The 21535-nt window shown below is 43.7% G+C and overlaps 1 protein-coding gene across 1 annotated transcript in view; it reads left to right on the top strand.

The window, feature by feature from the left end:
- Positions 1-5291: 5291 nt before the first annotated feature.
- Positions 5292-21535, top strand: part of UMODL1 (uromodulin like 1) — a 49762-nt gene continuing 33518 nt past the window's right edge. The window contains exons 1-7 of the mRNA XM_066177311.1: positions 5292-5367; positions 9945-10187; positions 16569-16730; positions 17138-17244; positions 18484-18679; positions 19523-19663; positions 20432-20548. Coding sequence (XP_066033408.1) covers positions 5292-5367; positions 9945-10187; positions 16569-16730; positions 17138-17244; positions 18484-18679; positions 19523-19663; positions 20432-20548 — 1042 coding nt within the window. The remainder of the gene's footprint in view (positions 5368-9944; positions 10188-16568; positions 16731-17137; positions 17245-18483; positions 18680-19522; positions 19664-20431; positions 20549-21535) is intronic.

The following is a 21535-nucleotide window of genomic DNA, read 5'->3' as shown; positions in this document are numbered from 1 at the left end:
AAATGCAATAGTGAAAAACACAAATGCTACTCTTCCACTCTTTGGATGCCTGAAGCTCAGGGAAACAATGACCCCTTCAAGGACTTGCCACTTTAGCTGTGTCCATCCTAACACAGTCCTAAAATATGCTGGCAAAACCGTGGTTGTTTTCTTCCACTTTATCCTCAGGTAATGTAAATGAAAGCGCATTTTATAGTATTGTAGCTGTGACTCTTAAAAGGTTTGAAATACTGGGATTTCTGCCCCCTCCCATCCCCATGGTTTCCTTGCGGTGGCAAATTTGACCTGTGTGACTCAACAGCCCCAGAACTCTGTGGCAGAGAACTCAAGTCCCTGGAATCACACACAAGCATTTTAACTCGGAGAGCTGAGTAGTTCCTGAGAAATTATTTTCTCTGTTGGGAGTAGACATTAAGGTGTTCATAGGATGTATTCATTTTCAGTTTGTACTCTGATGGCAGGAATGATTTGTTTTTTGTATTTGGCTGCAGAAAGGTTATTTCTGGCTAAGTCAGCCTGTTCCTCTCTTCACTGGCATTGCTGATTGATTTAAGCCAGTTCTGACAGATCAGCTGCAGGCTCAAAGACAATTAAGTTTCTGTGGTTTTTGTGAAGTTTACGAACTTAGAAGAGGGAAGAAATCTTAGCATTGCCCCACTAAGGGGAAGACTGGCTTGAGCTCAACCCTTGCTAAACATCTGAAATGCCACAGCAGGGGCAGTTTTAAGACTGCCCTGATGGTGAGACAAAATTCACTGGGCACCAGAAAATGCAGTCATGGTGCAGAAATCACATGGAAATAAGGTCTCATCTGAACTACTTGTCACCTTCATTGGCAGCATGGTTTTGCCTTTGCCTTCCTGTCCTGGATTTGTTCATTTCCACAGTGAGATCTCCAGGACTGGAGTATGGATTCCATCCACTCCCACAGTCTGCTGTGGCCATGGCCTGGACTTTCTCAGACTGACAGGCTGTAATCAGGCTGAACCTGTGTGAGCCTGCTGAGGTCTCTGAGTATTTACTGACAGCTGATTCTGAGAGGTTTTTGAGTGGCCAGAAGGTCGAGGGAGGTGGTTCTGTGTGATGATTCTGGCTTATTTTTCCCTGCCAGGATCAGGATTAACACACGAGTCAAAATTCAGACTTGGATGTATATTATTTCTTATCTATTTAAGACTCACGAGCTGTGAGCTCTAAGTAACAAGTTAGAGAAATGAGGTAAAATGGGGAGCTTCTCTATCTCTATCAGGTCTTTTCAATCTGTCCAATTATGAAATGCCAGCTAAATTATTTTTATTTTAAACCCAATAACTAACTACTTGAAGTCTGCAATGCGGACTCCATCAACCAGTTACAGAAAAGCACCCAAACCCTTGAAGAAGAAGGAAGAAGAAGGTGAAGAACGACTCAGACAATGCTCAAAGTTCTCCATCTTAACTCACATGTATTACTATATACTAAAATCCCCAAATCCAAGTTTCCAGAATTCCAACAGTTCTGTCCCTCTTCTCTGCCCTCGTGAGACCCCAACCTGGAATTCTTCATCCAGCTCTGGGGTCAAATAAGAAGGATTTGAACCTTTCAGGGTTTACCCAGAGGAGGCCACAAAGATGATCAAAAGGCTGGAACACCTCTGCTATGAAGAGAAGTCTGAGAGAAGCTGGGTTTCTTCATCCTGGAGGAAAGAAGGCTTTGGGGAGAACTTAGGGCACTTTTCAGTGACAAAAGGGGGCTTATAAAAAAGGAAGGAGATATATATTTTTATATGGCCAAATAGTGAGGGGAAAAGGGGCAGTGTTTTGAAACTGAAAGAGGGCAGGTTTAAGTTAGATATATGGAAGAAATTTTTTACTCCGAGGGTGATGAGGCCTTGGCACAGGTTGCCCAGAGAAGTTGTGGGTGCCCCATCCCTGGGAGTGTCCAAGGCCAGGTTGGATGAGACTTGAAGCAACCTGGGATAGTGGAAGGTGTCCCTGCCCAAGGCAAGGGTTTGGACCAGGATGAGCTTTAAGGTTCCTTCCAGCCCAAGCCATTCTGTGATTCCATGATTCTGGGTTAAATGATTTAATAGTTCTCAAGCTTTAGATCCTATTCATCTACAGGAAGATGAGCTGGCTTCTGAAGCACAGAGCAGTTTTTGTTGTATTCCCAATGATATATCCGTCAAATATAAATTCCCAATGAGCCCATAATCCTGTTCACCTCATGCATATCAGTCTGTCCTGAAATGTCATGACCATTTTCTGCATCTGAAATAATGATTGCTTTATAGACAAAATAATACAAAGCAAGAAAGAAATGTTCCAGCAATGACCTTTCTGTGTCAAATCCCTTGCCTAGAGAAGATCAAGATCTTCTAAGTGACTAATTAAATCAGAAGTGAATCTGTCTAAAGCAATAAATGCTGAAAAAGTATGATGAGGAAGCCTGCTGTCAGCCACAATATTTCAATTACTGATAGTACAGTCTAGGAGAGTCAAATCCCATCTCTAAAAATCTGCTTCTTGATCCCGTAACATTATCCACAAATGGATTTCGATGTGGCTTTTAGCCCTTCCTTGTATAAATGGCAAACTTTAGATCAGTTTAGACATTAGAAATGTAACTGCAGAAAGTATAAACAACAGAGCTGAGAGGACTGATCTGCTCCAGATGACTGTGCCAGGAGGACTGGGATGAGCTCCTTCCAGGCTGGAGTCCAGTGCACTTCCACCACCACACAGCCAGGGCTTTTATTCTGAACATCTTCTTTTCCTTCTCCGTTCCTCTCTCCACTCTCCTTCCTCACCACCAAAGAAAGAGTGGGCAAGTCCTAAATAGAATGACAGAATCATTTTGGGCTCAAAAAGACCTCCAAGATCAAAAAGTCCAACTCTTGACCTTATGCCCACCTTGTCCCCAGCCCAGAGCACTGAGTGCCATGCCCAGGTCTTCCTTGGACACCTCCAGGGGTGGGGACTCCAAACCTCCCTGGGTAGCCCCTTCCAATGTTGACAACTCTTCCAGTGAAGAAATTCCTCCTGGTGTCCAACCTGAACCTCCCTTGGAGCAGCTTGAGGCATTTCTTCTCGTTCTGTGAGAAAAACAAGGAAAACAGACAACACTTACTTTAAAGGGATAATGGAGAAGAGACCAAAATTTTAGCTGTGAATTACAATGATGGTAACTAAAAATATATTTATATGCAGTCATCCATGCATGTACAGATGTTCACTTATCCAAAATGTTGATGGGTCTGTAGTTTCCCTGCAGGAGACTGTGTTGGCTTGTGCTGAGCAAGGGCAACTTATCACAGTAGTACAAAGAGCATGTGCTGCTGCAGGGGATGCAGGATATAATCTCAAACCTGCTGCAATTAATACAGGACAAGGATGTGGCTGGAAGATGTGAGAAGGGCTGGACAGGACACAGGATGCATCCTTAATTGCCTGAGTGTCTTTTCCAGTGTCTGCATTGCTAAAAAGTAAATTGCTGTGAGCCTAACTGGTGGTAACTGGAGAAATAATGCTGATATAAATCAAAACCTCAAAGAATTTGTAAATTGCAAGGTAAATCCTGAGATACAAATGATTTCTGTATCCATGTCTTGTTTGGATTAATTGTTCATTGACTTTCCTCAAATTTTTATTTGAAAATTTTTAGTTGCACATTCTGTATTTAGGAACCATTTAATTCACTACTGCAATGGAGTTCCAACTCAGATGCAATCCAATTCACATGTCAGTCTGGCAAGACCTATATTTGAAATTGGACAAGACATATACTTCTTTATGGGAGGGACCAAGGAATTTCTGAGGGCTAAAGGTCTGGTTTTTGTCAGTGCTAGCCAAAACATTTCAACCAAGATATTTTTCCTGAAAATTTAGATAATTTAAAAAAAATACAGATCATGAAGAAAAATATTTATATTTGAACATTGCATTTCACTGACTTAAGTCCTCTTTGTTATGATTATTTATTTATTAGTGGGGTTTTAAAGTCAGATGCCATCCTCTGCTCAGTCTACAGCCAGGGGCTTCTTGTTTCCTTCCTGACAGGAGTTGTAAGTGATGCATCTGTGGCTGCAGCCTGGCAAGTCATCCTGGTGTTAAGGTGCACATTCTCCTTACAGCAGAAATGTTCCCACATCAATTCTTTTCTTTTTAGATTTTTTTTTTTAACTGAAGCATTCTACAATACAGATTTTTTTTTTTCTGGGCAAGCTTTAATTTTCCTCTTTTTTTCTTCCTTTTAATTTTATTTTCCCCTTGATGAGCTTGATATTTGATTTCCTAAGCCAGAAGAACTGCTCACAATTACCCCAATGCTACACAAGGCCCCAGCTCTGCTACCCGAACATACACAAATGAGAGGGTCTGTGCTTCCAGATCCCTTTCATCCACCTTGAAATTGTCTGCAACACTGGGATACCTATTTAAGTGCTTCTCTGAACATATTGCCTCAGCTCCAAGAGCTGTACCTGTGATTTTCCATCCTTTAGTGTCAGTTCCTCATAAAATATCATCCCATGTTCGCTCCTTGTCTTTGCCTGAGCCAAGTGACATTGCACTGAAGTTATTGTCACGTGTTGTGAAACTGGAGGCTCATCTATCTTGGGAATGTGCCTCAATTATTTAGACAAAAAAAAAAAGATTTTTGGATTTTCAGACCTGATTCACGCCCTGCTTAACAAGGTTCTTGGTTGCCTGGCATTGCTGTGTCTTAGGGGATGCTGGAATTGCAGTGAAATGAGGAGCACAGTGACAGCAACTGGACAAATGGCTTAAACTCCGGAATAAACATTCACAGAGATATTTGCTTTCACTCTTAGTTTGCTTTTGAGGTACAGAATTGAAGACCTTCAAAGCAGTACCACCTGATGTGTGGACAGGAACTGAATTCAAGATGTTTATACCTGATCTTTGAGGTGTGTAACTCTGATATTTGCGATGCTGAGTGTTTAAAGTGTGACAGGGACTAAGTGCCCTGAAGGATAAACAGGGATTAAACCAGCAGTTTTAAGATGCCTTTTTCTCAAAGTCAGGCCAGGGGAGCCAAGTTGAACAGGCAGAAGAGGCAGATTCTCCTCTGGAGAACACAAATCTCTGGAGAGAACACAAAGGAGAGAGAACAAGCAAAATTCCCAGCGGAGCACCTTTGTTTCTGTTGCAAGCAGTTAGCATCTCCCAGCAAAAAGTAAAAAACCCAGAGCACCTTTTCCCCTAATCCAAAAGCCTTCGTGTAAGGACAGCCAAGCTGTGCCACCTTGGAAACAAAGGGACATGGAAGGTTTATCCAGAATGGGCCCTCCAATGGCCAGGATCACTCTTATTTCTGTTCTCATCCTCTGGGCAGCCACATGGCAGGGAAGGGGAGATGAAATTACAGGTGAGTGATGCAAAGCAGAGGACAGCTTAGTTTGGATGTTGGTTAGATGTTTCTTTGAAATAAACCAGCCAAGGTGGCCATTCTCTGGAGAACTGGCAATGTCCCAGCGACCATTTAAGAATCCTCTGTCGATAATTGAACAGAGAAAATCTAACAAAGCAAAACCAAAACCTTTGTCCCCAACCTTTCATCCCCAGGAAGAATCCTTATCATTTCCTTTGTGCCAGAAATGAACAAGGAGAATTTTTGCTTGGTTTTCAGTATTGTGCAAATTTTTATGAAAGTTGTCTTTAAATAAGCTTTAGCAGGAAATGATGTAGTAATGTGCCTGGCAAATTCCTAGGGATGCATAAGATGAAGCTTAGAAAACATGCTTAAATTTCATCTGTGGTATGGGCAGTAATTTTGAAAAACCCTAACCCAACTGTAAATGCTAAATGAACCCTTAATTTACTCTTCATTTCTGGTTTGATTCATTTAGATGAGAAAATACTGTGATTTTTGACCGCTCTTCATTGGTTTTCTTTACTTAAGTGGTTTTGTGAGCCTCAGTTAAATATAAACCATATTTCTTAGGACCTTGAAGATGTTTCTGTTATTCTGTCAAAGCCACAGCTGAAAAGAGGTTTGCAGAGATTAGGGCCAATATAACTCCCATCCTAATGCTATATAAAGTAAATGGTGTTGACTTTAAAATTTGGAATTTGTAGAAAAATCAAGTCTGTGATCCATTTTTTTTTTTCATATTTTGGAGTGTTTGCATTTCAAATCTGAGCTCCATGAACCTGTTCCAGGAATTTATTTTTAAGGTTATGTCAAGACAAGAAAGGGGCTTATCTTTCAGTCTTACTGCTCTCCAGTGCGAAAAGATTTTGCAGATCCCAGATCCTGTGGCACCTGAGTGGTGAAGTTTCCAGAACTGCAGCTCTGTGGCATAAATGCTATGAAGCATTTTTTTTATTGCTGTTTTTTTTGGTCATGCTCTTAGTTCTGATCTGGGTTTAACCTTGAGTTTCAAGGAGCCTGTTCCTGTGCAGCCTTTACTCCCAGACTTTCCTCTCAGTGTTTGTGTCTATTAATAAAGGGTTTGATTTAATTGTTTATGCTCTTGCTTAACATGAAAAAAAAAAATGGTATTTTCCCTGATGGTGCTGAAAGCTGGTGGATTCTGAGACAAAATTCTAAAATCCAGAAATGATATGTGTAACATATCCATACTAATGGCAGGTGACTGCCTTCTGCTGTGCCATTGACTTCAGCTTTGAGTGGCTGAAAACAACAGGCAGCGCATTTTAATTCCATTTGATCATGCCATAATCCCATAGATGGGAGTAATGAGAACAGAAAGCCAATTTGCTAAAGAGCCCAAATTGATCCAAGCCACACTGCTCAGCCAGCAAACTGCTGTCAGCAAAATAATTGAACTCTGTGAGTGTCAAAGCTTGTTTTGAACGGTGTGGAAGTGATGGATGGGGCAAAGGGTGGTGGTGGTGCTGCACCTTTCCCTGACACCTTCAGTCCAACTTCTTGCGCTGAGAACATCTTTTTGTACCACCACAGCCTCATCTCAGAGCTTCTCTTTAGGCTTTGGCAGCCTCATTCTATACCTAGTGTGTGTGTGTGTATATATATATATATATATGTACGTAGTAACAATGTTTAAGTATGAAATATGACTTCATATCTGCTCTGACAGCTGTAGCTTCCAATTATAAACTGTGTCTAATTCTACACCATCTTATTCTCAGTTTCATACCTGTATTTATGTTGCACATTGCTGTAGAGACTAAGCCAGCTCAGCTGACACTGGAATTTTTAGCTTTCCAGCGCTACGTCCTCGCTGCAGCCTCAGCTCTGCACGGACAACACGAACCCTCAGTGCTTTCCTTACTCAGTTTTTCCCTTCCAGTCCCTGCTTTGCTCTTGCCAGGCTCTACGTGAGCTCTGGAGAAAAGGAGGGATCATAGGGATGAGGAACAAGGCTGAGCTCTTGCTTCTTACCTGCCCTACTCCCCTCTAACCTGATTTTATATAATAACAGTCTGATTCCTTAGTGGAGGAGTTTCTCTTTCTCGTTTTCATGCAACAATTTTTGTCCTGCTCCTGCCTCATTCCCTGGTCACAATGGGTGTTTGTGCACTTTCCCCAGGGAAAGGCTATAACCAGAATTGTTTAGGTATTAATTCTATTCCACTCTGGTTATTTAGACATTCAGGTTACAAACTAATTTAAAAAAAACTGAAGCAAGATTTTTCCCCTTCCCAACACCTACATGCCTGGAAGCATTTGCAGAGAAAGGTATTCTTGGAGCAGTCTTGAAACACGGCAAGGGAATGCTTTCCAAAATGCAATGACAGCTCCCTGCTTCTTCTCAGGCACTTGTGCCTCATGTGAGGTGTTAATGGATCAAACACATTGAATAAGAGGCAACCCTTGATCTCTGATTCCTGCTTCAGAAACCCATGTTTGTTCTCCTTTCCCGTTCTCCCACAGAGTTATCCCAAAGTTAGCCAGAGGGAGAGGTCACCTTTTCTCTGGCTCACTTCTCCTTCCATTTCCTCCTGCACAGCCATGTCCTGACCAGAGCTCCATCCCAACCTTTGGGATCCTCTTCCTGACCTAGGCAAGGTCTGGGCTTGAGCCAGGCTTTGAGACAGCCTGGGTGTCTTCCTGTCCCCCTTGACCACCTCCTTCCACTCCCTGCTTAGGGACAAAGAGCAGCCCTGGTGCCTTTGGGGATGTGGAGAACTCTCAGCTGCTGTCCCCAGAGCTTCAGGGAGAGGACACAGAGGTTGCCCTGCTGGAGGCTGCCCAGGAGGAAGAAGCAGGGGCTGGGGTTTCCAGCAATGCCCTCACTCTCAATATTTTCCTGCTGACCTGCTCCAAGCAGCAGCACAGAGTCCCTGGAGCCTGCTGGGAGCTCTCTGTCTCTCACAGGCACACAATCCAGCATCAGCTCTGCCTTTTGCTGCAGGAGGAAGGCACAGATGAGTGGGACAGAGCAGGGCTGGGCTTCCAGAGGCCATTTCTAGACACTAAGTCTACTCCACGTTTTCTTCTGGACTGTCCCTGGTCTACAAATGGATCCTCCTCTCCAAAGCTCTTTTCCTAGTCCTGCTCAAACTGCACAAATATCTGTTGCTTTGCTGGAAAGTTTAGCTTGAGAAGCTGAAAGAAAGAAATTGGAAACAAATATCTTCTGTTTAGCAATAATTCATGCTAAATGTGATAACAGCGCAGGATTCCTAAAAGCCTGACAGTTCTTTTTGTTTTTTCTTCTTGAATTGTTTTTAACACGTTTCATCTTTTCAGGCAGGAGATGAGTTGTACTAATAAGATAAGCTGTAAATGTTTTAATTGTATGCCTGTTGTGGATATTGTGTTAGCTTCAGTCTGTCTGTTGGCTGACCCTGGTGTCCCCAGAGCTCTCAGGAAAAAAAAAAAAAAAAACAAAAAACAACAAACCAGTCCTGCTATATTTGAATCTCTGCAGCTAATTCATATTTATCCTTATTAAAGTTTCTTCTGCTTTGGCTAGAGGATGATGCAGGCGTTTTAATTCCATCCGATCTGTTTCCCAAATGGGACACGGGGTGACTCAGCCCTTCTGGCTTCTACAACATCTCATTAGGAGCCAGCCTGATGTATGTGACATGACTGTAGGTTGCTTACTGCTAATTCTTAAACTCCATCTGCTTTTGTTGCTGTTGTTGGGGTTTCTTTGTGTTGTTTGGTGTTGGGTTTTTTTTCCCATCCCTGCTGAATATTTCAGTTTTAAGTAAAGCATGTAACACATTTGCTCCTCATCAGGAATGGTTTCAAAACTCCGGAAGCTGAGTCCCATCCCCAGACCTGTGTGAAGTGATGCAGTTAATGACTTTATCACTGACTTTGTTTATACTCGAAGTCAATGAACCTCTGCAGTTTTCCAATGGCGTGATCAACAAGGTCTGCTGCAAATGCAGAGAGGCAGCATGGGATCTCCAGGAATACCTTTTGTGTCAGATACCTGGAAGTGCTTCCCAGTGATGTATGAGTCCCCAGTTTTAGCCTAGGGTGATGTCTGAAGGATGTCTTGTTCCAGACATCTACTGTGATTCATCTGCCTCTGAGTTCCTCACCCTTTGTTCCCTTTATAGTCAATGGAGAGTGATGAAGGCTTTGGCAGCAGGAGACTGGAGTGGGCTTTTAAACTGCGTGGATGACTCTGCCCTGGAAGTGCCTATTGTGCTCCACTGTTAATTTATATTAACATATGTAAATTTCCTTAATAGTAACTTGAGTTAAATTGCCCTTTTCCCGCCTCGCACCTGAAGGCACCAAGAACTCTTTGAATTTCCTGCCAATCTTCTTCCTTTTGTGACCAAAGTGATGCCTATGACGAGCAGTCACTACCAATCCTTTCTTGTGTCTGCTTTCTGAAGTGATGTTCTCCCCAACGTCAGCCTTCCCTGGAAATCATGCATCTGTGTTGGTTCTGTCACTGCTTTCTTATAACACTGGATACTGCAGGGAACTTCTGCCCCAGGGTGATGAGTTAGTGCTGATCCCTTTCTTTTCCTGTTTCTGTTTCCTAGAAAAAGGCCTCTCTCTGCTGGGGTACCATCTGTGCAACTACACCCTGACCAGAAGTGTGTTTAAAATGGTTGCCTACCAAAAGTCCTATGAGAAGAACACCTCCTGTGGAGGGTGGATCCCATGGATGGTGTGTCCCCAGACACACCACAGAACAGAGTTTCACGGCATTGAGGTCCCTGAAACCATTACTCTCACAGATTGCTGTGAAGGATATGAACAAGTTGGACTCTACTGCTCTCTAGGTAAGTTTTAGTCAGAGAGGAAATAAATGCTTCTTGTGGGAGAAGATTCACTTCAGCTGAGATGTGTAAAGGCTTAATTCAGTTCTGGGCCATATGTTTCTAATCACTGAAATTAATGAGTTTAAAATAATGCACAGTAGACTTTGTCCAACATGGCAAGGTGTAGACATAGCAGATTAAAGCTCCTGATTCTTGCACTTTGCCACCTCTAGTCACAAATTCACTAAACTTCCAGGGGAGCCTGGGGAAGGTACCTGTTTGTCAGCCCTCCAAGGGCTCATTACCTGTCCAGGTTGAGGCCACTATCCCTGGCCAAGAGCAGTAATTCACTGTCTGGTGCCTGCATGTACACCAGGACCTTTCTCCTCAAAAGTAATTCAGGATGCACTTGGCATAACATCTGCTTTTGATGTGGAGCAGGGTCTGCTCCCAGAATGCAAACCCAACTTTGGTTCAAATTTAAAACAACCTGTGACCTCAGGGGAACTTGGTACCAGATGCTTTCCAACCAAAACTATACTAGGACCCGTTTCTTAAGACTTCCTTGGTTACCTCTGGCTGTGTGGGAGGTCTGAGAACTGGTGAACTTTTTGGTGGATCTGATCTAACATGTGAGTGTTAATAAGACTCTACTCAGGAAGACTTAATCACCTTTGTCTCAAGATGGAAGCTTTTCCCCCTTCCCACATCAGGGTTACTAGCTGTCAATCAGAAATTCCCAGTTTTATCAGAACTTAAGACATAGATGGAGGGGATTCCTGGGAGGAAAGGAACTTTTTTCCTCCAGTGGATAAATTTAGATGCTTTTAAGCTGAACAGACATCTTGAATTATCTAAACCAGCTTTGAACTGTTCTGTCATCCAGAAAAGTTCTGCAGGACACAGTTTTGTTTCCTATTTTCAGTATGACATTGCATTTTCTCTATTTCCACTTTTCAGTATGGACCTGGGCATTCCCAGAATCGCACACAGGAACAGCAGATTGAAAGGAAAGGTTCTGCTGCAGCCCTGGCCCTTGTTTTGGGTCATAAGACTTGGGTGACTCAGATATGTGGGAATGTCCCCAAACCTGCTCCTGCACCGGATCATATAACGTGGCACGAGGGGGGGATGAGCCATATGTCCTGTCATGGGATCTGTCAAGAACAGTGTGTTCATCCCACATTTGAGTTGCTTCAGAGCATTTGAGAAAGAATTTCCAATTTATTTTTTTTCCCCAGGTGTTTTCTCCACAGTCACAGGTAGAATATTGTGCCTAGAAGGATTTTAACAGAAGGACGGGAACACAGAAATGGTCGATGTGTTTTACTTGTCCCTAAAATTATTTGCTAGAGAAGAGAAATTAAAGCATAATTCCCAGTTTACTGTATCCTGCTATTGTTTGGCTTCATGGCTGTTGTGGAGTCCCAGCAAAGCAGAATTTGAGCTGCAGGTTACTGTGTGGCTGAGCAGATTTGTCAGACAGGCAAAGGATCTGCTGCTGATCATCTCTATTTTCCAAGCATCAATTCCACGCTGGGGAAAATCTCCAGTACAACTAATTATGGCTGAAATGTTGCTTCACTGAAGTCTTTTGGATATACAGACATGTGCATACATGTGTGCCTATAAGTATCAAATGGCAAGACTGAGAGGCAATCAGAGACAATGGCTTTTCAGTTCTGTAGTACAAGGAAAGAGCTGTGCCAGCTAAATGTGGAAAAGTCACCGTGGTTGTCACTGTTTGCACAAGAAATTCAGGTGTTTCTGAACCTCTGAAGATCAAGACCATCGTCTTGTGCGGAGAACAAAAAAAGCATCCTGGTAACGCTTGAAATATTTCTTTCCCAGTATAATTCTGTCTCTTAAAAGCATCTCTAGGGATATTTTAGGCTTCAGAGCTGTTGGTGATTCTGTTTCATCTAACATGAACAAATCTCTTGTAAAGCTTAGCTGCAGAATTCCCACCCTGCCTTTGCCATGTTGCTGATGGGCACTCTGGGCGAGTTTGTCCATGAAATACTGTGGTCACCCTGACACTTTTTCCCATTAAAGTTAATTTGGGAATATATAAAACCATTTAAGGATTTGTATGGCTTCTAGGTGAATTCCATGTTTACATTATTCTGGTATCTTTGCTTTTCAGGGCATTAGTCATAAATTCTGTGAATGGTAATGCAGTGTCTAGACACAGTCTTAAATAAATGATGAGAAGAGAAACTGGAATTGCAGAAATTACTGCACGGCTCTCTGTTGAGCTACTGTTATTTTCTTCTTGACGTTATCCATGCTGGCGTGCTCTCCATCCTGCCAGGAGTGGAAAGGTCTCCATGACCTTTCACAGCAGCCTGTTCCTGGCCACTCCTCACCTTCTCTTCCTAGAAGGAAACAATTACCCCTGCCTGGGATATGGCAGGTCCTGCTTTTATTTTTTCTTTACTGTTGGAAAAAAAAAAATCACTAGATCACTGATCACGTTGCTCTGGTAGCTCTCACTAGTTGTGTGTCTATCCACAGGGATAGTGTTACAGGTGCACACACAAATGACTTTGACATTTTCAAATAACAGCTGGAAAGTTAAATATCTAAAAGTTAGGAAGGGCTGGAATTAATCCTTAAGGTAGAATTAAATAAAACAACCTTTGTTTCCTCTCTTTTTGCCCATGCATGCAGATCAGGGAACTCTTTTAGATCCAGCTCTGCAGTGCCCCAAGGACCACGTTTCCCAGTGCCCAGGGATGATGGAGCCCCTCTGAGAAGCTCCCCAGAGTGTGCCATCCTGACCTCCACATTAAGTGCTCTGCTCAGCCTCTCACTCAGTAGAGAATTATTTATCACCTCCTAAGGTGAATCCTGAGGGATTCACGGGCAGCAATTTGTCTTCACAAAGGCTGTAGGAAGCGAGGGAACTTCTGTGCACTTTCACAGATGGGCAAGTGAGCTGCAGAGAAACTGAGATCAAACCATTCTGTATTGGTTTCAGACCTGCTTTCAGGTCTTTTTCATAAATTTATTCTGATTTTCATGGTGCTTAGTGCTGCTTTTAACAACTGGTATGGTTGGGGCACAGGGCTGCAGGGGCAGCCTCATGGGGCTGTGAAACCCACGGCTCTGAAAGGTTGTTTCACCAGACAAAACTTCTCCCAGCATCTTGTCTTTTAGGTAGAACTAGGATCCAGTTCTCCAGGCTTGTTTCCATCTGCCTGGATGGATGGTATGGTTATTTCTACTGGTGACTGGCTTGCTGCCCACTTTCCAGCATGAGATGAAACCAGAGAGCTCCTTATCTACCATCTAACCCTGCCTGATCCCCAGCTAGGGAGGGAAGGAGTGCATCAGCAGATAATGAAGGCTGGGTTTTAAGCACACATGTGCAAAAATACCTTGAATAAGGAGGCCCAAGACAGCTTTAATTGTGGAGTTTCTTGAGAGCGCTTGATTTGCAATGTTAAAGTCATGCTTTAATCAGCGTGCCTTGTGTGCACAACTTCCGAAGGTTTTCAGAAAAAAACCAACTACTAAGTGAAAAAATGCTCCTTGTAGGTGTGCAAGCAGCTCCTCAGCAGGGCTGGGGCCTTTCAGAGCTGGCAGGCAGGTGTTCCCATGCTGGCCATAGCCAGAGCAGCAGGAGCAGGGGCACAGCTGTCCCTGTGCTTGGCTGTCACAGGAAAGGGGACAGTGGTGTCACATATGGGGAGCACTGCAGCAGCAGCCTGGGGTAGGAAGGTGCCAGAATGTCCTGTGGGACTTCACCCAGAAGCAGGTGGCTCTGGCTGCCCTGCAGTTTGTATCCCTTGTGTGCCCCCAGCAGCTGCAGAGATGGGATTATCGGCATCCCTGTCTGCTCCCCGCGGTGTCTGCTGATGGGAATCCTGTCTGGGAATTGCCTTGTCCCTTTTTAAGCCCACTGAAGCTGTCTGTCTCCACAACCCCCGTGCTGATGAACTGCAGAATTTCCCTCCTGTTTGAGTAAAGAAGTGAGTTCTTTCACCCATTTTATTACTGTGGGATCTGGTGAAAACCAGCTCTGCCTTCACCTTGCCACCTACCTTTGGGATTTTGTAAACCTTGATCACATCCCCCTCAGCCTCCTCCCCTACAAGGCAAAAGTAACACCCAGGAAGGGTGTTAAATATTTGTCAGATGCTGGATCAGCACAAATCCCAATTAAAGCCCTGGAGAGGCAATCAGGATGGAAAACGTCCACCTGAGCAAGTAAAGCCTATAAAATGCTCAAAGACCCCCAAACCAGGGTTGTATGATGAAAACTGCCAGCCTCTCTTTGCAACAGACTCTCCCAGGAGCTTTCTGTGTAATTTCATAGATTTGTCTCCACCTTCTGATACCCGAGACAAATGCAGGGTGCTGGTCCTTGGCTCCGCCACACCCTCTGGAAGAAACCATCCCTTGGAGATGGAAGGAGGGAGAGGAAGGGGGTTATGGCTGAGTTAATGTTGTCCCTCAGCATGAGTCTCCTGGGGGATGCCCCATCCTGCAGTCATGGCAGATAGAGCAGTAGCTGTCCAGAGGCAGGCTGGCAAGCGACCTTTGGTTGCTAAGCTGCAGTTCTGCTTCCATACATTTATGTAAATAACGGAGGAGAAAAGCCTGTACTTCATCCAAATGACAGAGGAGTTGGCTGGCTTGCTCCTCACTGCTTGCTTGGTAGGTGACTGTCTCCAGCATGATTGAAGAGGAGATCACAAATTGAATTTCCAAAGTGCATCTGGTACAATTAGGCAGAAATGTGAAGTGAATCCATCCCTGGTTTCAGCTGATCCGAAAACGATGACCTTTTGATTTCAGATAAATGGCTGCTGTGGCACCCAGCCAGGATTCAATGGTCTTTTCTGAGATCGCATGTGACTCATTAAACCATTTACACTGCACTTAAGCACACCAAAAAAAAAGAGACCCAGGTGGGAAAAAAAAAAACAAACCTCCTTTGAATCTCAAACCTGTTTGAACTGCACCTGAATCTCAGAGCTGGAGGAATTTCCACGCCTGGGTCCAGCTGACCAGGATCCACCTGGTTTGAACAGTAAGGAGCACTAGTGAATAGGGAATTTTCTAACACAGGGAAATCCCTTGGTGCTTGTGTTTGTGCAAAATCCAGAGGGAGAGGCTGCTTAGCTCCTGCCCAGGAGGCTGAGAAGGAGCAATCACTTGAGGCTGGGAATGTGTGTGAGACTCAGCTAAGGGCAGCCGAGGCTGTGTCACACCTAATGAGGCTTTGAAAATCATGAGAGATATTTCTAGGAGAAGGACTTGTTTGAGGGAACCACGTGTATTGCCAACCCCGGAGAGAGGAGGACCTGGAATGTGCATGTGGCAGCAAGTTACGTAGATTCAATTTAAATCTTGGTTAATCAAGATAATTTCCCTGCCTAAGAAGGTTACTTTGCTGAGGCCAAAAGTGCTAGATTCAATATCCCCTCCTGCTTCTCAGAAACCTCACATTTACTCTCATCCAGAGCCTTGGGATAACAGAAATTGTAAACCCACAGAACTGTTTATGACAGATTTACAGTTTTCTGTGGACCTTTCGTTTGCTATGGGCTTTATTACGTCAAATGTGGTTTTCCTGCACCACAACTGTTTCTATTGCCACAATCAGGTTCATTTTTTCTCCTGGCTGACTTTAATTGCCCAGTAAAGGATCAAAAACTTGGAGGAGCAAAACAAATGGAAAAGAGATTTCTTTCAGGTTGCTTAGAAAGACCAGAGCTGAGCATTACTTGGAGCTGTGTTTGAGAGTGTGGGTAAAGAAACGAGTTTGTAGGGCTTGGAAATATTTTCTTTTTCCCTCCACAGAAGAGATTTTGTGCTGGTACTGAGCCAGAACCACTGTCTGCCCTTGGCTTGGGAAGCAGCAACCTCCTGCCTCAGCTCCCCTTTCTGCAGAGCTCTCTGGCATGGGCTACCAACCACCTGGAGTGGCCAGCTGGAACAGAATTACTGCAACTTAGGTTAAATTTGTGCCACAAAATGTTAAATGAAAGTTCTCCATTTCTATCTTACACAGCACCTGGTTTTCTTTGATCATTATATATTATTTGGATTAGTCACAGCTGGTATCAGGCACATTTTCTGTTTCACAGTGCTTCAGTGTCTCCATATTTAGAAACTTAACTATGAGCCCATCCATCCGTAATTATTAATGGAAAGTTAGAAACTCTAAATTTCTGTAACAGAAATGTCATGGACAAGAGAAAGATCTGAGAATATTTACACCCTTGAAATGAAATAATGATATTTTAGGCTGCTGTTTTCTTCCCATTAAAAACTCAGAACAGACACGCTTCTAAAATGAGGAGGAGGTGTTTGGTATAAATTAAATATCACAATTTTATGGAAACAACTTTCTATATTTTTGTTCTCAGAAGTGTTTTTGTTACTTAGCACTCAACAGGTCCAGTGTATTTGCCTCAAGACCTGGTGCTTGTCCAGTGAAGGATCTGGAAACATTTGATTACCCTTGCACGTTCGATACTGAATGTCCAGGGCTGAAAAAATGCTGCAGCTCATCCAAAGGAGCAGGCTGTGTGGATCCCATGCCAGAGGGTATGTTACTGATAAATTCAACGCTGCTTCTAATAGAAATATCCTTAATTTTCCCTCCTGAGGGTGGGAGTGGGCAGGAAAACTGTTACCATAGCTCTTCCTAAAACAAATACAGGAGTCTGCCATGGATGGATTCCAGGATATTCAGCTTCAGTGCTTGCACCCGTGAGCACCGAATGGTGTGTGGGTGCTGTGGGTCCAGCAAACCTTCCTTGGCTCCTTCTCCTTGGCTGGCTGCTCTGCCTGTGGCATATGGCAGAGGAGGCCCTTGCTGGTGGCTGCTCCTGGGCCTCTCACATTTGCCAAGTCCAATCTTGCTTTGTCTCCTCAGAGTCTCTCTGGAGCTCTGTCGCCTTCTGTAGCACCAGACCTCAGATGACTTGGCTGTTTTATTTCCTACGCTGCAGGGAGGTTGTTCTGGTACAACGTGACAGTGCTGGTGAAAATGGATTTTAATGAATTAATCCGGGTGGATTCCCACCTTCTGAATCATTCCCGCCTTTTGCACTCTGTGGTATGTACAAAAACCAACTCCTCCCTCGTTGTGCCCGTGATTCTGTTACTCAGGGGCCATTCTTTGCTCCCACTTTGTTCTGCCAGATTGATTTTTTTTTTTTTTTGGCCCTGTTTCTGGTTATTTCTGTATTTCTGATTCTGGAATGCCAGGTGCATCCTAAAGCAAGTAATTGATTTATCAGCTTCTTTAGCAAAATTTTCAGATCTCTTCCAAGGGCAATTTAAAAACATACTGAAATAAAGGGGGTTTTCCTGCTTAATTAAGTGCTTGCTCCAGCTCTGTCTCAGTTCAGTTTCAGGTGCATGACAGACTGGGACCAGACTTCAAGACCTTCAAAGCATAATGTTTTCTGATATGGAATTTTAAGTTAAGCCTTTCCAAGGCAAACCTATCTGCCATAATCTGCTGGCACTGATGGGGAGAGAATAGAAATGATAACAACAGCATGAGTGTAATTCTTCCTCCTATCTGATTTCCCCTTCTCATGTCCTAAAAAACCACAAAAGGCTGGTCTTGTTGCTGTGTAGTAGGGAGTAGAGGCAAGGATCACTAAGGCTCTTATATCTTGGTCGAAAACAAGCTATGTGAAAATCAAACACTCAAGAAATGGGGAGTTGAGGTGAAGCTGTTCTATGAGCTGCTCACTCACACTCAGAGTGTGCTGCTGTCTGTTCCACTGACTCTTAATGCTCAGCCCAGCAGCAGATCCCTTCCCTCAGTCCTGACTCTCAGTTGGGGTGGCTTGGTGTCTCTGGGCTCTCTCTGTGGCTCTTAATCCCATCCCTCATCCTGAGTCTATTGATTCTCCTTTTTCTTTCTGTTCCCTTTGCCAGCATTCCATCTAGCTGTTCAAATCCAGAAGGGTTGGGCAGCTTTACTGCAGGTGGATTGCAGTGGCCTGTACAATGTATTGTAATCCACTGAGATTTTGCAAAGAAGGACTTTTCCCACCTCTTCCTGGGTTACACCTTCTGCCAAAGCATTTTGAGATCAGTTCCACATGCCCCTTAGCTGGCATTTCTGTAGCATAAATCTGTTGTGAAATGTGAAGATGAGAACTCACCCTGCATAAATACAGGCCTAAAGGTTACCAATTTGTCATGGTCTCCGAATTTCTCTCTACACTCAGGTTATGATAATAACCATAATAATTCATATGATGGTTATTATCATAATATGAATTCACCTGCTGGGAAATGAACCAGGTTGTCCAGTGTTTGCTGCCCTGTTTTCCAGATCACTGGTGCCCTGCAGCCCCTGAATGTCTCTGTGTACCACATCCAGAGTCACTGTGGGGACAACTACACTGGGACAGTGGCCTCCCAGCTTCTCCTGGGAATTCACCATCATCCAGCTCCTCTGGCAGAGGTTTCCTCGTCCCTGAAGGGCATGGTGAAGCGAGTGTATGAAGTGATTGACACGGAGGTGCAAGGTCACTGATTGTAATCCTGTCACATTTGAAGGGATTTCATCCCTGTTCACTTGGGATCTCATTTGTATAACCATTAATTTGCTTTCAAAGATGGCACAGAGGACCTTCGCAAATGTTGCAAACACAGCCCTGAGCTTTCTGTTATAGGATGGAGAGTTAATGATTATTTTGGAGTGAACAGTTTGGAAGGGAATGCTTCTGAACCCTCAAATTTATTTTCTCCCAGTAACATAGTTGTTCAGATGAAAAAGCAATTATGTGCATATTTGTAGCACAATCATTAGTTGTATTAAACAGGCTCTTAAAAGAACTGTTTTCTTGCAATATTCTGTTGCCATGTTACTTCCTAGTAGCTTGCATGAAACAAATCATATTCAGTCTGTTAATTACAATAGCATATTACTGCATACTTTTTAAATGTCACATAAACATTTCAATATATTAGTTTTAAATTATGCCAATCTACTTATTGCTCTGCAGTCATCTGAACATTTTCACTCCTGAAATGCATCCATAAGCACCATTTTCCATGCTTCTTATTCTGTGTTTACTCAGTCCAGCTTTCAGTGAAATCACTGGGTAGTCCTCCTGCCTCCTGTGCTGACATCTCTGGTTTGGATGGAATTCTACAGGTGTAAGCAGGAGCTGCCCCTAACTGTCCTCCAATTCCAAAGAATTGGGGTAAAAAGTGATAGGGTGATAACATCCAGAATGGCTTTAACAACATCACTGTTGTTTTTTTTTAAACTTTACACTGAGTTTATCAGAGCCTGGTCTTTACATAGTGCAGATTGATCTCGATGCTGCTCCCAATGTCTGTGCAAGGTGTGTTGTTCTTCCTAGACGTCAATGAATGCTCCTATGCTGGATTCAATGCTTGCCCTGAGAAAAGCAGCTGTGTAAACCTGGAGGGTTATTACAGCTGCCACCCTCAGCATGAACATGCCACTGTCATCCCTCACTGGCTGAGCCCAAGGAAAGAAGGTAGGAAATGTCTCATCTTGGGAAGTGCTGGGGATGTTCCTGCAGGACTGTGCTCCTTTGCAGGAGTCACTTGCAGGAATTTCTGGAGCACGAGTGCCCCTTCTCTTCCTGTTGGGACAAAATGCCACATAAACCTGTTACCTATTTCTGATGGAAATACAGAGTATTTATTTCACAGTCCCTTGCTCTTTCTTCTATTTCACCCTCAGCTGTCCTCACTCACCTGCCAAAACCTAAAACTTCAGACCCTACTGCTTCTCAGAGCAAGTCACTTGTTGTCAGTGCACCTCCCCAGCCTCTTGAGAAACAATTAATGGCATTATTTCTACAATTTTCTTTTTTCCTGTTTTGACTGCAGCCCGGACTCAGTGGTTGTGTGATCCCACCCTGAGCTGCTGCACTGCTGCTGAGCTCTCCGCTGCAAGCAGCTGGAGTTTGGTTCTGACTGAAATAATTCCTTGTGGCACCAGTTCAGCAAAATATACTTACAGCCCACAGACATCAATGGGCCTGCTAATAGGCTTTAAATTAATGAGATGAAGAACTGCTTGCAGATTCGATGCTTTAGTTAGAAAACAATTTTACAATCCCTTAATCTCAAAAATTAAGATAATGTATTACTTCATGCTTTTGTGATACGATAATTCTTTTATTTTCTATTTCTGTTACTTCTATCGCTGATTTTCCTGTGGAAAACATGAATGGTATTATTTTGGACTTGCTTCCTTAGAAATACTCTAACTCTTTGGTAATATGATTTTCCCCTAGGCATTGTAGCATCTACTCCAAGTTCAGTAAATGCTGTTAACACTGGCAGTAGCTCTCCTTCTATAAGGAAATCAAGTGTCTTGTCCACAACCAGCCAATCTACAGATGCTGTGTGCTGTAAGTAACCTTGGATTTTAACAAATGTTTTCTTGATTGCTGATGGGAACAAACCTCAGTAGATTTGTGTTTATGTGGGTGATCCAGCCCTTTCAGGCAAGAGTTATTACAATCCTTTTAACAACACCCTGCTCTTCTGTGGGAGGAAATAGATTTAAGCTGTTCTTGGAGAGTTCAGAGAGACAGGCTGGATGTTCTTGATCTTCACCCACAGCCTCTGATCGAAGGTGAAGCCAGAGGAATTAAACTGAGGCCCCTCTAGTGCAGGGACTAGTGGCTTTGGGGGGAGTGTTTGGCCCAAAACACCCCAAATTGTGTTCTATTGAAGCAATTTATGAAAACAACCTTTTTTTCCTTACTTTAACCATTAGCATGAAAGACTTGAAGCTGTGGTAGCAGCATGCCATGGTCTCTGGGTTAGCACAGGGTGTGATGCTCATCTCACCTGGCCCAGCTCTCTCCAGCAGAGGTTCTCGTCTGGGCTTTCTCCCTCTCTCTCGAGCCAGACAGACTGGCTCTGCTGCAGGGCAACTCATCCTACCCAATTTAAACACCTGCTCCTCCCAGGAGAGGAATCATCTCTGAAGGGCCCTGTCTTTTCCCATGGACCTGACAATGATTGCACTGGACTGGAGTGGAGTAACAGGTGAAGTGCTGCACACCACACTCCCCCAGCCTCTCTCAGCTGAGGTCTGGGCGGGTTTTCCAGGATAAATCCAGACAACCTTTGCATGAATGGGTGCATTTTGATGATTAAAGTGACAGGAGGCAAAGCAGGTGTCAACCCATGGAGAACACCCAGAGTCACTCTTCTAAGCTTATTCCTGTTGCTTGCACCTGTAGCTCACTGGCTGATTATTTATGTGACTGGAGATTTGGAGGAGATTAGGTTGCCCAGAGGAGCTGTGGCTGCCTCATCCCTGGAAGGGTTCAGGACCAGGTTGGACGGGGCTCTGAGCAGCCTGGGTCTAGTGGAAGGTGTCCCTG

Source organism: Chamaea fasciata, unplaced genomic scaffold, assembly GCF_029207755.1.
Source record: "Chamaea fasciata isolate MVZ Bird 193981 ecotype frontalis unplaced genomic scaffold, bChaFas1.0.hap1 SCAF_2, whole genome shotgun sequence".
Taxonomy (NCBI): Eukaryota; Metazoa; Chordata; class Aves; order Passeriformes; family Sylviidae; genus Chamaea; species Chamaea fasciata.
Note: the sequence above shows the minus strand (reverse complement) of the source record. Positions and strands in the feature narration are given on the sequence as shown.